Consider the following 18,398-nt stretch of genomic DNA (forward strand, 5'->3'; position numbering starts at 1 on the left):
TAAAACATTCCTCAGGGAAGTTTATCTTCGGATCGGTCAACTTCGTCCTGGAGGGTGGGTACAAACCATCCTTATAAAAGCTTGTAGCTAAGGCCACCGCCCCCAGGCCAAAGAAGAAGGCCCAGACCAGAGAAAGACTTGAACCCAACACGGAGAACCCCATAGGGCTCTAGGGAGCAAACAGAGACCCAGACAAAATGGGTTAATTGCACAACTCAGACATTTCCATCTGTGATACATTTTTTTATTTCTTTTCCTTGGGGAGTTTAGTTAAGTTTAGTGTGCCACAAATCCAGTAGTCAAACACGACTAGCCTTTTTGCTGCATTCAAAACTTAAAACGACCAACTCCACCCTACTCCAAGCCTGGAGAGGACAAAGAACAACCAGCTAGCAACATGCTCAACAGAGGGAGTTTCTTCACATCACACAAGGAACGCAAGTAACACTCCATCTGAACTGGTGTAAACTTAATGCAACCCTAAAGAGACCATAGAAGGGTTAAATTGATTATTTTTGGTTCGCTTGGTTTGGTCTTACAAAAATTTGAGATAATTATTTTAGAGAATTATTTTAGAGAAGTCTAACTGCTATTAGGGAAGCAGTAATCTATTACTTGTCAATTGATTATTATTATATTATTGAAAGTAAGATAAATCGTTAATTGCAAAATAGAAATTTACATTGTAGGATTATAAAAAATAGCTACAAAAGCTGTTTTAAAAACAATTCAGATAATACTGTTAATAATGATGTGTATCAAAGACAAGCATGACTGTCTTCATTTGAACATTTTTTTGTGAAAGGGGTTAAAAATGTATTTTTGATTAAACCTTTCTGCATTTAAGTAATGATAAAACACATTGATAAAGCCTCCCCGAACCAGACCCCCTCCAGCCCATGACTGTGCTTTGAAATTCTGTCCATAAAAATGATGAACAGAATTGGTGACAAAGGGGCAGCCCTGCTTGAGCCCAACATGCTCGGAAAACAAGTCTGACTTCTTGTCGACAATGTGAACCAAACTCCTACTCTGTTCATACAGGGACGAGAAGGCCCTTAAGAGAGCACCTCTGGGAGGACCAACAGGAGCAAGCCTGTTTATCGAGCCTAAAGGCTGATTTAAAGCTGATTTAAATAGAGGACTTCCGGCGTTTAACTGAAAGCGCATGGCCGCGTAACTTTTTGTCTCCCGTTCGGTCGGAGTTTAATTCCCCAATTAATACAATTAAAACGTAATTCCTGATCGAATCTAATGATGGAAGGGGAGAAAGTCAGAAAGGGCAAAGGAAAACAGTTCGGGAAAGCGGAAAAAGGTAGTAATTTAGAGGATATCGCTGTGGCTGAGGAACAAGGAGAGCGTAATGGCGGACAAGAGAAAAATCCAAAACTGGCAACAGTGGACGATAGCGTCGCGGTCATCCACGCAGACATAAAGATGATGGCCTTGGAAATGAAGTCAGAGCTAAACATCTTCCGAGATGATCTGAAAAGAGAATTAGTGGACTTTCGAAAGGAAATTTATCAGACGCTAAACGAAATCACTACCGACCTAAAAACTACAACTGACAGAGTGAGTGAGGCCGAGGCCCGCATCACAGAGGCCGAGGAGTGGTCCACGGATTTCAGGGAAGCTCTGAGCCAGTCACTACAAGCCCAGAAAAGAATGCAGATGAAGTTAACGGACCTGGAGGCACGCTCAAGACGTAATAATGTTCGCATTTACGTGATCTCGGAAGGTGCTGAAAATAACAACATGTACCAATTCATTGATAATCTTATAAAAAAAAAAACTGGACCTCGCTGAAATTGAACTCGGGATTCAAAGATGCCACAGAGCACTCGGACCAAGACCTCCTAACGAGGCGCAGCCAAGATTGGTTTAATGGCAAGTCTAAACGAGAGCTCTATAATCTTGAACAAAAACTTGGAGTGGACATCTGCAGTCCCAGCAGTGTCAAGGGAACTCGATGGATCCCCCACATCCACTGAGCTTTAACCAGATCAATACCCTGTAGTTCTTTTACATATGGATCATCTGGCAGCCTCAGTATCCACATCTAGTGAAGTTCAAGGGTGGGCAAAAACTTTTAGCCTCACACTACAGAAGAATGATTTGATCCTCCCCAAGCCACCTCAGAATTGGAGAAAAAAAACAGTAACCAAACACGAGGCACTAAAGATGAAGAGAAGATCCAGAGCTCATTTGCTGAGCAAAGGGGTGACAAAATGAGCTTCCAGGTGAGTTTAGAGAAAAATCAGAGTGAAAGACTTAAGTGAATCATATTATTTTAAGGGTTAAAATAGACATATTTAGAATCATATAAAGCATAGGAGAAGAGTTTGAGGATAAGGGAAATGGTTAGGTTAGTCCACCTAAAAATGAATATTCTGTCATCTTTTACTCACCCTCAAGTTGTTCCAAATGAGTTTAATTCTACTGCTGAACATATACTGTAAGACAGAAATTCTCTAAAATCTTTTTTTCTTGTGTGCCTTTAGTAAAAAAAACAAACTGGTTAAAAATTTTAGGGTAAGTGAAAAGATGACAATTTAGATTTAACTGAATAAACAGTTAGTAAACACAAGTACATCTTATTGAACATCATTTATTTTCATCACCAATTATCATAGAACAGTTTCTCAAGCAGTTTGTGATTTATTATTTGGGTGGCACACATATTCTGAATGCCTTCAGCAGAATTCAAATGAACCATTTTAATCTAGATTAATCTAGATTTAAAAAATAATCTATGCATCTATGCCCACCTATAATGTTTATATATATATATATATATATATATATATATATATATATATATATATATATATCATGGATTCCGCTACATTCATTCTTCCATGGCAGGGCGCCACGCCAAGATTCATCCCGCCACGGCTACATTACAGCTTCTCATTCAAAACATTGTTTTTTTTTTTAATAGCAGGTGATAATCGCACCAAAACGTATTAAAGGGTTTGTGAATTATAACAGCGTGAACTTTTCTGTAGCCGTAGTAGTGCTGTGCGTCATTTGTTTAACCCTTTAAGGTTACGTGCTGATTGACTGACTGGCTGAATGTTCCAGGTGCGTGAGGCTAGCAAACACGGCGTATAGCTGTTTTACTTTATTTCAGGACGCATTAATACCGGAGACATTTATAAATATTCCTAGCAAATCTAATAAATGCTGGAGACATACTCGTTACATAAACGCACTAAATCACACCTCAGCAGTGTTTATTTGAGAGCGCACAAGAAGATCTGCGCACTCTTAAAGCGGCTTATTTGAGGGGGTGTGCAAGAAGCTTTGTGCACGAGCAGAAAAAATCAGCACACAAGCAAAGAGATCCGCATGCTGTGGGCTATTACATAAATGCAATCTCGACTTCTAATGCTGCGCTCATGACATTTGTCATTGAAATAACGCCACAGGTAGTTGGTAGATCTGTGTACAAAAAGGCCTGCCGCCACAGCTGGAAAAAATCCTAGAGAACACACTATATATATATATATATATATATATATATATATATATATATATATATATATATATATTAGGGGTGTAACGATATTACAAACCGAACCGAAATATCGCGATACACCAACCACGATATGCATCTCGAAACTCTCGTGGCGTACCGCGGTACTCTCACGCCCCTTGCTGCCTATTGTTGAGGTTGACGTCACTTGTCTCTTAACTAATTGAACCAATTTAAACACATGTTTATTTTACAACTTAGGAGCATGTGTGCTCCTTTTAAAAAAGTATGCGTCAAGCCCTGATTGTGTAACTTGTTGGTGCCAATAGCCTAGTGTGGTTAGTCCATGGACATATAACACAGAGGTGCTCATGCCATCCCGAGTTTGATTCCTTTTCACATCTCTCTCGACTCTCCACTTTCCTGTCTCCGCTATACTGTCCCAAATAAAGGTTAAAACCCTCTAATAAATATTGTTAAAATTAAATAATTGTTTAATATATACAATTGTTTGTTATTATTGCCTACTTATTCATTCAGTCATTTTTTTTTCAGCTTAGTCCCTTTATTAATCAGTGGTCGCCACAGCGGAATGAACTGCCAACTTATCCAGCAAATGTTTTACGCAGCGGATGCCCTTCCAGCCGCAACCCATCTATGGGAAATGCCTACTTATTCCTTTCTTTCTTTCTTTCTTTCTTTCTTTCTTTCTTTCTTTCTTTCTTTCTTTTTAATCTTGTTCTAGTAAAACGTTTGCTGACATCTTAGACATGACTGGTGTTTTTTCTGTCTGAAAAATAATGACTTAGTTTAACAGAATGTATTCCTTGATGAAAAACTAATTGGACTCAAATGACATATTAAACCATTTAACTGATCCTATTAATTGGCCAAAATTCTTAGTCAAATTTCGACTATCGTACCATCCCTAGCATGCAGCAGAGAGGTCACTCTGTAAAGTTCATTTGACATTCATTAGATATTCAGCTACAAACCGATTCAACTCATTGCACCTGTTACATTTTGAGCACAAATGGCAGCAGATAAATGTTTACTTTATGCTGCACAAAGCTTCATTTCTCAAAAATAAAGTAAATAAATTAACTATATGAATTATTTAAACAATTTAACTATATGAAATATTATACAATGACACCAGTATCAACATGTTCAGAAAAACATCACTGCCATTGCAAAATACTCAATTTTTAAAATGAGCAATATATTTTATGCTTTTTTAAAATTATTATTACTTTTCATGTATAAAATAATAGAAATAAATTAAACAACACCACCATTTGAGCAAGATATCCAACCACCTGTAAAATATTCTGAATAGTATTCCCTATAATGCACAAGGCTCGTCTTTTGCTGTTTATGTCTTTGTTGTTAAGACTTGCTAATCTGAAAATTTGATTGTCAAACAGTCATGTTAAAAGTTGTAGAGCTAAAATATAGATGAACATTATGACCATGAAAATGACCAATGAAAATGTTGCATATAATACAGTTGTTGATACATGCATCTCTGGTTTGTTTGTTCTGTATTTGTTGTATAATATCAAGAATATGCGATTCTCATGCCTCTTTTAATTATATACGTTGGGTGATTTTACATATTTAATATTTGGATAACATACTGAATATAATGCTTACTATATACTGTTTTTTGTTTTGATGAAATGCCTTGTATGTTATGGACAGAGATGTACAGTACTGTTAGTCATGTAATTAAGTGATTATCCATGAGGTGGTGGAGGATTGAATACTGGACTGCCATCACACTGAAACGTGTGAGGTGTGTCGTGTGTGGTTCTACATCTAACCTTAAATGAACATCAGTCATCTTGGTTGGGTTTACTTCAGGACAGATTCCTGTGCAATGTTTTGAGGAATTTAAACTTACGTCTAAGAATATCTTTGAGAATGTGATGTCTTGTATTGTTTATGAATTGACTCAATGAATTGGCATAATACACATTTACCTGACCCATAAATTGTTATGTTTTGAACATTAAGTCCATAACACCACAAGCCCCTGTACAGGTTAGTAACGGACTAAAACACGATAGACGGAAAGTATACTTGGACTGTAAAAGGCCAGTAATGGGTTTTCTATTTGGAACAACAAAGTATTGTTGAGACCAATCTAAATGTGGGTAGGCTTTCATCTCTAAACTTAATACTATTTAAATCATATGGAGATTATTCAAGGTTAATAATAGTTTAAGTAAATTGGTCTGCTTGATTCTATAGTGATGATCATGGTATGATTAAATAGCTTTGTTTTGATTTAGTAGATGGCAGATACAACCACACAACAAATATTCTAATCTGAGTAAGTAGGGTTCTGCCTTTAGAATAGTGGGATGTCGCCTCTGTTTAGTGACCAAGACCGATATGCTTGTCTTCAAAAGATTGTATACTCGGCCGGTACAAGTCTCAGGATGTTGTAGGAATTCGAATGAACGAGAATAACATACAAATGACGAATCGAAGAGAATATTCAACCATAATCTAAAGTAATATTAAAAGAAACAAAATAATCTTATCAATGCTTTATAAATGGAGTCAGATAAAACAAGGATAAATATATTAATGTTCTAAACCACCTCATACTAAAATTGGAGTCAGATATAAGATAAATTGAAAGTAAATCAACAGTGTGCACTGGAAAGACCGAACAGGCAGTGAACCTTCATCCACCAGTTGACACCATCGTTGGACTAACTGGCTGGACCTTCCAGTACATACTGAGAGGAGTGTGTGCACATCACCTACAGGCGGTTTGTGAAGCCCACTCACTATTTTTTCACAAACAGTTGTAGAAGCATCTGCAGTGCCAGTGCTTTATACACCTGAATTCTAAAGAAATGATGCTGAAAATTTCAACTTTTAATAACAGAAAAGAAAATGTAAATGAAAAAATCTGAATTCTTTCCTACAAAATGATGTAATTATTTTGCAATGTTTTTCCATTAGTTGAACTTCAGAATTATAAACATCTCATAGATGCAAACGTTCTGCTGCAGTCAATAAAAATAAGGCTGGATGGCAGACAGAATCTGTGGCCTTATTTCCAGTGCATTCTAGGCAAGCTGATGCTGAGTGCAAACAGTGAGATTGAGATGTTATAATCTGGAATGTTTTCTATGAAATGTGGAAATGAGGTGTGTATAGGGCTGTGACAGTAACGGATTTTCTGTTACCGCGGTGATGAAGCAAGAAATCACGCGGTATGTCGGTTAACTGCGCATATATATATATATATATATATATATATATATATATATATATATATATATATATATATATATATATATATATATATATATATATATATATATATATATATATATATATATATATATATATATATAAAAATATTAAAATCGCTCCACAGAAAATAATTTTTAACGCACCGCTGTAATTTCTATATCCCAAACCCTTTATCAACATTTTTAATAAAAGTCATTAATTTAAAGATTATGACTTGAGAATATAATTTTACATCAGCGCTGCACTTTTCTCCTTTGCCCTCGTGCTGAGTTCAGGTGATGGAGTGTTGTGAAGTAGTTAAACTATCAAACTGGCACAGGAATATCAGTATATTAATATAGGCTTTGCTAAAAGGCTGGTCAAATGTGGGTCTTTTTTTTACAGAAGCTCTAAACAAACGCGTATGCTGCGACCACGCTGATGAGTCAACAATCGCATATATTTTGACTTATTTAAAGTAGGCTATATGCTATACTAATTTTGTATAAAGACATTTATAAAAACATGTAGCTAATATATAACAGGGGTTTGTGTAGCAGCAATTACAGTGGAGCATTATGCTTTTTTCCCGTGGAGCGAAACAAACACTGCACAGTTGTGTAGCGGATGGAGACGCACAAAAATATAATGAATGAAAATAATAAATTAATATATTTTTTTTACAATTAACACATTTCATTTTGTACAATTTGTATCTTAGTTTTTGTCGGTCAGTAATCTACAAAATAAACAATAATAACTAATAAACTTTGAGGTGAAGCGATGTGCCTCAGAGCCTATCTACTGAAGGGGTTACCTACGATTTTAACGTCCCTGCTATGTAGCGCATATATAGCCTATGTATACTCCATTGTAGGTAACCCTTTCAATAGATAGAGCTCATCAATGACATATTAAGCATGGACATTTAAAGGACAAGTTATGCTTTGTGCTGTGAGATGCGTCCATGGCTTTACACATTAAAGTAATAATCAAGTGTGCGCAGGTTGTGAACTTTATGGAGTCACTCTCTTAATATTGGATATTTAAGAAGCAGAAAACACTGTTATGAAACAAACTCTCTTATATCTGCTGGTGCTGCTATTAATACGCAGATCTCGGTTATGCTGGTGCAGCCGTTAACACACGGTTCAGGTAATCAAAAAGCCAGCTCGCCTACATGATGTTTAATTATGGGTGGGTCGCAGGTGGATAAGTTCAATCATTGGTTATGCAGACCACTTTGCCTAAAATATCAAAAAGTTCAAACGCTTAGATTAAACTAAAGCGAAACTGACCGATCAATGGATGTTTGTCATAAAGAGTGATAATATAGGCTGCTCTTTTAATTTTGATCATACAGTTAACAAAGATTCAATATTCCAAACTGAATATTTCACTTTTATTTTATTTATATTACGATTGTATTTAACAGACCAGTTTGTGTTTTAGCCGCAGCATATAGCGGACCCTGAGGCACATCGCTTCACCTCAAAGTTTATTAGTTATTCTTGTTTATTTTGTAAATAACTGACAGACAAAAACTAAGATACAAATTGTACAAAACTAAATTTGTTCAAAGAATATTTTTCTTCTGACAAAAATATATGAATTGTATATTTTTGTGCGTCTCCATCCGCTACACAACTGTGCAGTGTTTGTTTCGCTCCACGGAAAAAGGATTTAATTAATGCTCCACTGTAATTGCTGCTACACAAACCCCTGTGATATATTGGCTACATGTTTTTATAAATTTCCTGACACAAAATTATTATATGCTATAGCCTACTTTAAATAAGTCAAAATATCTGTGATTGTTGACTCATCACCGGTCGCAGCATGCACGTCTGTTTATAGCTTCTGTAAAAAAAGACCTACATTTGACCAGCCTTTTAGCAAAGCCTATATTAATATACTGATATTCCTGTGCCAGTTTGATAGTTTAACTACTTCACAACACTCCGTCACCTGAACTCAGCGCGAGGGAGAAGGAGAAAAGTGGATAGGTAAAAGTGTGAGGTAAAATCATATTCTCAAGTCATAATCTTTAAAATAATGACTTGTATTAAACATGTTGATAAAGGGACTGGGATATAGAAATTACAGCGGTGCGTTAAAAATGCTTATTTTCTGTGGAGCGATTGATTTAAGTTAGTAGGCCTGCTTTATTAAGATGAGCTTAAAATAAAAACAGCCTATGCTGGTTATTAAAAAGGATTCAGTGATTTCGTTTTGTAATCTAAATTTGTAATTTAGGTGGAAAATACTTAGGTCAGGCCTTTTATTCCTTTTATTTCATTTATTCAGTTTTTTACAATCCTGAAAGATTCACAAGTAAAAATAAATAATTAACTAAAATGGGCGGTGATGACGGTAATAACCACATCACTGCATAATCTCATTATGGCGGTGATGCGGTTATCGTCACACCCCTAGGTGTGTATGTTTTTGTGTTTAGCTTTTGCTATTTAGCTCATCCAGACAGGCAACATTCATTAAAGCTAATCAGATAATCAGAACATTAGGTAACCATGACTGTGTTAGTTAGCATGTGGCTTTAATGATGTATTCGATGGAAAAGTCACATAATGTTGAAAATTGTGGATAATGGAAGCCAAGGTTGACCCTCTCAGTAAAATGCTTCATTAAAGACTCTAAGATGGCTATTCATATTCATAAGTGAACACTTTATTTTGGTCTAGTCAGAGATGTTTTAGCTAGTTAAATTGTTCTATTCAATCCTTATCTAACGCTTTAAAGAAACACATAGCTGATTAGTCAACACACAATAATATTAATGAACATTTTAATAAAATCGCAGAATGAAAATAATCATTTATACGTGCTTGATTCTCAATTCTGTGTTATCACCCTAAAATATACACACTTATTTTCATGTTTTGTGGTTTTTTAGTTCAGGAGCTTGCTTTTCTACTGACATTCAGAAAAATCTTCAATGTATCTTCAAACTCCACACAGAAACGCCAACTGACCCAGCCGAGGCTCGAACCAGCGACCTTCTTGCTGTGAGGCGATTGTGCTTATCCACTGTACATGTGTAGTAAATTATATGTGTGTGTGTGTGTGTGTGTGTGTGTGTGTGTATGCATTCAGTTGCTAACATGATGCAGAGTCTTTACAATACAGCAAACTAAAAGAAAAGATCTGTCTGTTCAAAACTCTATCACTGATAATAAAAAGTATTTGCTCGAGGTGAGAACATTTCTCTTCTTCTGGATCTATGGTGTGCCAACTGTTATCTTTGAAATTTCATTTTCCAAACAAAACTGGTTATAGTCTAAAGCATCAGTTTTTTGACCATTTTAGCAACAAAAATTTGTACTTCAGATGAAAAATGCAGCTTTTTAAAATGGTTGTAGACATTTGATTGGCAGGAGGGAAGGACTACTTTAGCAATAAAAAGAACAGGACACAAAGCTGAATGATCACTGGTGTGTGTGGGGGTGTGTGTGACACTACTGGTGTACACAAAAATACTGAATTTGGGTCTCGATTTGATGAGCAGAGATTCTAGGTCAGTTGAACTAATTCATTAATGTATTCTTGTTGTTACTGTTTTTGACTTGTACTTTTTCAAAATCTTTACATATCTGTAAACATTTTTAATTACCTGACTAATTACTCTTTAATTTTATGCAATTTAGCATTTAATATAAAAAATATAAGTGTTTTGTTCTTTACATTTCAAGGCTCGAAATAAATTTTTTTTTAATTACTTGCTCAGAGAGAGAGCGAGAGAAAAAAAGATGAGTATATATGTATATATATATATATATATATATATATATATATATATATATATATATATATATATATATATATATATATATATATATATAAATAATTATTAGATACACAAAACATTGTTGAGCATTTGAGTGTAACAAAATATTAAATTTTTTACAACATGTTTGTTTGAAGGGACATAGTAATGACACAATAGGTTCGTCCCTTATCAAGACCCTTAAAAACAAATGAAATTTTATTATAGAATGATGCTAAGTTGAATTTCTGCATTAAAGACAACTGAGATTAATCATATACTGTATTGTTGAACACAGTATCCTGAATACCAGACTTTGTTCAAGTTTTGCATTTTAATTACCATTTTCCTACAGCATCAAAATGAGCAATACAAACCAAAACAAGGGCCACAGCAATAGTTTCAAAACAAACACAAGAGCAAGTGAGTGTAAAAACTTATTTTTGCTATATTCAAGAATACAGTAACTTACAATCTAAATTCTGATCGTAGAATTGCTGGAAAAACATGAATTCACCATAATAAAGGAACTCGGACAAGGGCTTTCAGGACGAACATTTCTGGTGAAAAATACAGATGGAGATCTTTTCGTGGTCAAAGAGGTCAACTACAGAGATGTAAGTACAGTCAAGCATTTATTGACCAAAGTGTTAAGATATGGAATTATGACTATCAAAATACAATTATTCAGTCACTTAACTTTGTTCTCCACAGAATGAGACTCACAACAGAGCCAAAAATGAAGTCAGCATCCTAAAGAAGCTTCACCATGGATATATTATTATTTATGAGGACTCATTTGAAGGTATGACTGTTTACATTGTAAAACAAGTTATTGCTCTTACATTATTTGTCTTATTAAGCTATATTTGTTTATGCAGATATAGAATCTGGACACTTCTACATTGTTATGGAGTACTGTGCCTGGGGAGATCTTCACAACAAGATGCAAGAACAGAGAGGTATCGGGTTTTTTGAAGAACAACAGGTGAGTGTCTACAACTTTGGCAAATGAACTAAATATAGAATCTAAAATTTCATACAAATTATAGCAATAGATTATACAGACTAAAGTAAATCATTTTATCAGCAGCTCTTAAACCCTTATGTTATGTTGGGGATGTTTTCATCCACTCTGGGGTGATTTTAAGTCTTAATTTGATTTTAAGTCTTTAATTTTAAAACACAATTTTCTCTGCGTTTCAGTAAATTAAATGATTTTTTATGACAAATATTATTTTGATACATATTTTGGAAAAATCTGTGTATTTTAGTATTTCGTAACTAATTACACCCAACTCTGGTTAGCCAAGTAATTCATAATAACTGCTGATGTTGTGAAATGTCGGTTCATGTTTTTTCATATTAAATTAGGCACTGTATCAAAGGAATTCTTAGGACTTCATTTACCCAAAAATGTAAACCCTGTCATTATTTACTCTTCCTCAAGAGGTTTCAAACCTTTATGAGTTTCTTACTTCTGCAGAACACAAAAGACGATGTTTCGAAGAATGTTACCAAGCAAACAGTTGGTGAAACCTATTGATTTGTACAATAGGAAAAACATAACAGAATTCAATGGTGCCAGGTCAATGTCAATGGAGCCCAACATCTAAAAAACTGCAGCCAATTGCAGCCAAAGAATATAAAAAAAGCAATAAAAACTAGTATATAATTAAATAAATTAAATTGAAAAAAAAACATATTTTCTCTTGTATCATTTGTGTACAGATCCTTGACTGGCTGGTTCAGATTTGTCTGGCTCTGCAGTATATCCATGAAAACAATGTTCTTCACAGAGATGTAAAACCTCAGGTATGAATTATATTTTTCATCTTTACTTCTATAGTGATTGACAATGTAGATTGTGTCAAACCACAAAGTAACACCACAAAGTAACATTACAGTAGTCTAAGTGAGAGGTCGTAAGCATGAATAAGCTTTTTCGCATTAGACATTGATAGCATATATCATAGTTTGGCAACATTTTATTTAGTTTATTTTTATTCTTATTCTACAGAATGTTTTCCTTACTGAATATGGCTACATCAACCTAGGAGATTTTGGATGTGCAAAAGCACTGATGAGGTGAAATAAAATAGTAACAGGAATATTTAAAGAGAGTTTATTTGAAGAATTCTGATTTACACTATTTGATTTGTCTTTTTCAGAGCTGATGCATACGCACAAACAGCTGTGGGCACAGAGCTCTATGTCAGCCCAGAAGTTTATCATCGACAGAAATACAATTCCAAAAGGTAAGCCAAAAGCTAAGCTTTGTGGTCAATCATAGCATTTTATAAATTCAATTCACATAGAGAATAGGTACTCGGGTGTAAGCTTCAGTCATGCAAAACAATGCATTTTTTTTTCATTATCATTTGATTATTTCAAATCTCTAATTCAATTATCTAACTTTTACAAACATTTAGTGACATATGGTCATTTGGATGGCTGCTCTATGATCTCTGCATGCTGGATGCTTGGGTGAGTACATTTTTCTCTTCAAAAGAAAGAAATAAACAAACATATAAAGAAAGAATTGTCATGTGGGAAGCATTAAGGCCATGAAGTTGATTCTTCGTAATTGTATGAACTTGACTTTTATGAAAAAATAAAACTTAATGCTTGTCATGGAGATTTTAACTGCAAGCCATGGAAAGTTCTTTTCAGAAATAATCATATGATGAATCATATGTTGTATGAACTTCAAATAGCTTAATGTAAATAACATGCCTTGAATTTTAAGATTCAGCATGCAGATGATTTAGAGATTTATCGCACTTTTATGTTTCCTTTATCTGACAGTCAAACATAATAGAGCGTCGTTGTCTTCATGCCAACAGCATGGCAGGAACCATTCCTGAAATCTCAGAGAGGTACTCGGAAGATCTACAGAAACTGATCAAACAAATGCTCAACCGTAACCCCAAAGATAGACCGTCAGCTGATGAGATCCTAGCCAAAGAATTCCTGAGAGAGGCAGTGAACAAAAACGAGAGAATTCCAGAAGTGCTGGAAAAAAAGTTCATCAAAGCTCTCGGTGCCTTCAATAAGGTCTATAATGTAAACTTTGAAGGTTTTAAGGCTTTAGTTGATGAGTGGGGGGAAACAACAGACTATTTAGAGGATGTGCTTTATAAAACCACAGCAGGCAGTCTGTCAGGAGCAACAATTGGAGCAGCAGGAGGAATCACTGCAGTGGTTGGTGCAATTCTGGCACCTTTTACTTTCGGAGCGTCTCTGATTGTAGCAGGAGTTGGTATTGGAGTTGGAGTTGCAGGTGGAGTAACAGGTGCTGCCTCCAACATTACCAAAACAGCAAAACAAAAACAACTCCGTGAGAAGATTGAAAAACTGAAGCAGGACTATCAAAGCGTGAGCACACCAATTCTTGATTCACTGAAAACAGTGAGGAAGTTAATGAGAAAAATCATGAAGTTCAGTGTTTTTGTCCCCAACTCAACTTTCGATAACGCACAAATGGCATGGAGGTTAGGCAGAGCAGGAGTTGCCGGTGTCGCAGAATTCATTACTCTGGGAATGCTGGCAAGTTTTGGCAGGATTGCTGTTCAGTCTGCCAATATAGGACGAGTAGTAGCAGCAGCTTCAGGTGTGTTGAGTGGAATCCTTGTTGTTGTTGACGTCGTCTTCATAGTGAAAGACTCCAGAGAGATTCATGAGATGAGAAGGCACTGGAGAAATGATGATCCAGATAAGGTCAAATCCAGTGTGCTCAAGTCAATCGCACAGATGAGGAAAACACACAAAGAGCTCTGCAAAGTCTTGGAGGACATTCACAAAACAAGACAGGAACTAAATGACTACATAGGACAGACATCTAGGACAGACATTAGAAAGCTTCTCAGCACATTTGCGAGCGCACATCAGTGAGTGTACTTGCCATCTGCTTGTCTCTTTTGCGGTCTTGTGTCTAGTGTTGTCGTTTGTGTAGCGCACGGTTCATGGTTACATGAGGCTGTGTGCTTCTGAGTTGAGTTTTTTGTGAGTACGTAGCTGACGAGTTTTGCCATGTGTCCTCTTCTTGTCTTGTATGAGCTCCTTTATGCTGTACGTTCCTTGAGTATAGAGTGGAGGAACTATGACGTCAATTTGTTTGCAAAACCCCGGAAGAGAGTTAGCATTTTAGCAGTTCCGGTTCCCTCATCCCAAAGTCAATGGGTTTTTTGAATGCGATTTCAGTAAAATCGCTTAAATAAGGTTTGTGGCAAACACAAACTCAAGATAATTTTACATTTTGTTCTACGACATAAAACACATCAGTTACATCACACTCTTGAGTTTTTAAATCGGTTATGGTTCTTTAAAAAGACTATCAAGTTACTAAACTGGACTACAGGCAGTGTCGGAGACATTAAACGTCATTGAGCTGAACTGGTCTGGAGCGCAGCCCGCTTGTGTTTCGGGCATTTGGATTTGGCTGTTATTTAGGCATTTTCATGAATAGTGTTTTATAGTTTGTAGTATTTTTCTAATTGAGATTTCATATTGTGTGTAGATAATAACTTGTAAAGGCAGTCAAGACAGATTAATTTGTTGATCATTTATTTTAATTAAACGTTTTATTATAAAGATATTGCTTACCAGTGCAGCCTGTCTCTCTCCTGCTCTCAGTAATGCAAATGTTTGAATAAATGTGTAAACACACATATTAACTGTCATTTTAACATGATCAAGTGATTTTTCGTCTGTTTTTTTCTCTATCTGAACACATTTAACTCTGTCATAACTGCAGTATTTACACTCCTCCATTAAATCTATAGCAGATGTGACTGTATGCGCTGCTTTTCGCTGTACTTCGTGACATAAAAAGAATACTGAATGTTGTTTTGTATCCATGATGGAGCTTGCAGACATTTGATAGACCTCTGCTCCTCACGCCTCATTTCTGTCGTCTGTTAAGGTAAGCAGGCTGTATGCACGCGAGCGATACACTTATTTAAATATGTCTTATGATAATACTATGTAGGCACATTTATACATAGTTTTAAAACTTTACAACAACTGTAAAGCAAAACAGATGTATTTCCCACATAAAAGAGATCCAAAAGGCACGTAGGTCTGTTTTTACGTATTTATTTGTTTATAATATATAACATGGATTAGAATATAATAAACTGAGAGATTAACTCTTTGTCATGGACCATATTTCTAAAAATAAGCTTGATAAGTTGTCTGTAGCAGGGTGGTGTTGATGTCACAGGTGAGCGCCCGAGGGCAGTGTAGTCCGTTTATAGCCTAATGTTAGCATTTCAATTCTTGCGTTTCCATTTAAGATCCAAAAGTGCTCAAAGTTGAATTTTCATGTGAGGATTATCCGGCTGGACGAAACGTTTAAGTGTAATGAACTGTGTTTATACACAGAGCTTATTATTTGCAATCTTCGAAAAGCCTATGGGAAAATCCTATAGGGATTTTATCAAGGGAACCAGTTTATTCGCCTACAAAGTGACGTCATAGTTCCTCCACTCTATTTCCTACTGATTTTAACATGACCATATCCCTTTTTGATATCCGCTAAAGTTACTAGACATGACCACACTGGTGATCGGCTGCGAGTGTGTTTTAGGGATTGGTTCAATACTGGATTCAAAAGTATTTCCAAAAATTGCTGAGTGTACCTTTAAATGCGTAGAGCAGTCTTTTAAAATAAACATGCAGTGGCTGTTGCTCATTGTTTAAATCTAGTGGGGATTGTGAAACAAATCTAGGGCGCAGGTAGTGTTATTCCTCTGGCCAATCGGTATTTGCAGAGCTTACACATCACAGTTTAGTAAAGGTAAGGCTTTTCAAGATGGTATTTAAAAAAAAAATTAAAAAATCAGGTCGCAGGTCCTGTACGCAGTTGAAAGACCCCAAAAATATCCCATTCCAAACCAAATCATTCAGTTATAATGCCATGTATAGCAGTATGTTTTCTTTTTCTTTATCTCTATATTGTGTATTCATTATAGTAGTAGCACACATGTAGGGTAATGGCTTATTATATATTATTTTTTTCCAATATCAAGTCATTTTTAGTTTAGTTATTGCTTTAATTTTTTTGTTACATTTTAATGAATACAATCATAATAAGAATTTATTGGGGTATTTTTTTATTAATAACTTTTTTTTCTGTGTATGAGTATTGAGATTATGAAGGTCTCCTTGTCTTTATTTACTAGATGATTCTTGGAAAATAGAACAATGTAATATGTTCAGTTATAATATCAACTGATTTGTTATTCAAATGAATGATAAATAAACAACTGCAGAGATTAAAGGCTGTGTTTCATTGTTCAATATCCAGAATTTAATAATGTCAAGCATCACTTCCGTTTTTCTGACCCATTTGTGAAAAGGGTGGAATATTTCAGACATACTTTTGCTTGTGAATGGAAGAAAAAAAACAAGCTTTTCTTGTTGTGTTTTTTTACCAAACAGTGTAAATGTTGGCTTAAAAGTCCTCCAGTTCACCTATATCCAAACAGAAAAGAGACTGGGTATGTGGTTATTATTATTATTATGATTATGATTATTATTATTATTATTAATATTATTATTATTAAAAGAATGGCCTGGGAATGGCTCAGGAACGCCTCTGGGGTTCTCTCCTGCTGTCCCTATGACCTGGCCCCGGGAAAAGCAGATGAAAATGAATAATTAATTAATAATTAATTAAGTAAAATTAAAATAATAATATTATAATTCATTTTTTTCTATGAAATACTATTATTATTATTTTTTGGGAGATTTACAAGTGGACTGAAATGTGCACATTGTTGTAACACCTCAATCCGAATAAAAATTCCCAAACCAAATTAACTTGTAATCTGTTTGAGAGGAGTGGAATAAACCTTTGTTTAAAAAAAATAATAATTCTGCCAATGTATTAAACTGATTACTGTGAAACTATGTCATTATTTACACAACTTTCAAAAGCATCATCTTTTGTACTATTGACAAGATTTTGGACGTATTTCAGGGTGTTAAAGAATTCTGGTGCCAGCCTATGAAAAGTACAGAGCTAATATGGCACTTTTACAATGTACACTGAAAAAAATGATGTCTGCAAAATTGTTGCAAACAATTTATGTGTTGAATTTAAGCAAACAAATTAAATTGAGTAATGTTCAACCTAATTTGTTTGTTTAAATTAACTTAAAGAATTTGTAAATATAAGGAATCATATTTGAATTTTTTTTTTCAGTTCAGATGGATCAAATCAGCTTAACATAGAACTGCTTCAGTCCAGTTTTCAGAGTTTAAGCTCCGTTAAGTGTAATATAAATGTCTCTGCTCTGTAATATAAATGTCCAAACACTAAGAGCAAATCCAATGATATGCAGCTCAACAAGTCCCAAATCAAGCAAGCCAGTGACGGCAATGGCAAGGGAAAAAAATAAATAAATAAACTTATGATAAACAAGCCTCAGTAACAAAAAAATAAATGACTGAATGACACATTCATTTGATAAAATGACAAATACATGTCAAAATTTATAATATTATTAAAGTCGATATCAATTTTAAAAAAATTGTAAAAAATAGTGTAAAACTAAAAGCAAAGTATCAGGATAACTTAATTCTGACTGGTATTTTTAGCTTTATTTAAAGTTAACAATGTTTTACTGTTTAATTCAGCAGGTTAACTGACCTATGCTGATGATTATAATCAGTTAATACTAGTGATAATATGGCATCACTTGATAATTTCATTGATAATTTCAGCAGAAATATAAGGTAAAATTAGAATAACACTGTGGGTTCAGGACCTCCACTAGATAGCGCCACACACTTGCAATGCACATGTAAAAATAGATTTATTTATGGAGTTACTTTGTAACCCTTCATTCCAAAGTAACTTATAAATGATAA

General features: G+C 34.8%; 2 protein-coding genes across 3 annotated transcripts in view; both read left to right on the forward strand.

Annotated features, from left to right (window-relative positions):
• Positions 1-18,398, forward strand: part of LOC130231531 (serine/threonine-protein kinase 24-like) — a 118,089-nt gene that overhangs the window by 73,142 nt on the left and 26,549 nt on the right. The gene's annotated exons all lie outside the window — the stretch shown is intronic.
• LOC130231530 (uncharacterized) lies at positions 7,729-15,094 on the forward strand. Its single transcript, XM_056460869.1, has 10 exons — positions 7,729-10,271; positions 10,876-10,943; positions 11,013-11,137; positions 11,235-11,325; positions 11,402-11,508; positions 12,252-12,335; positions 12,541-12,608; positions 12,692-12,778; positions 12,953-13,007; positions 13,329-15,094. The coding sequence occupies exons 1-10, from the start codon at positions 10,255-10,257 to the stop codon at positions 14,412-14,414; spliced, it is 1,788 nt and encodes a 595-aa protein (XP_056316844.1). The 5' UTR covers positions 7,729-10,254; the 3' UTR covers positions 14,415-15,094.

The sequence above is a fragment of the Danio aesculapii genome, chromosome 7 (assembly GCF_903798145.1).
Source record: "Danio aesculapii chromosome 7, fDanAes4.1, whole genome shotgun sequence".
Taxonomy (NCBI): domain Eukaryota; kingdom Metazoa; phylum Chordata; class Actinopteri; order Cypriniformes; family Danionidae; genus Danio; species Danio aesculapii.

Coding starts and splice junctions, on each gene's coding strand:
- LOC130231530 (XM_056460869.1), top strand. Junction 12,609..12,691: donor TGTGCAAAAGCACTGATGAG/GTGAAATAAAAT, acceptor TGTCTTTTTCAG/AGCTGATGCATACGCACAAA. Junction 12,779..12,952: donor CAGAAATACAATTCCAAAAG/GTAAGCCAAAAG, acceptor ACAAACATTTAG/TGACATATGGTCATTTGGAT.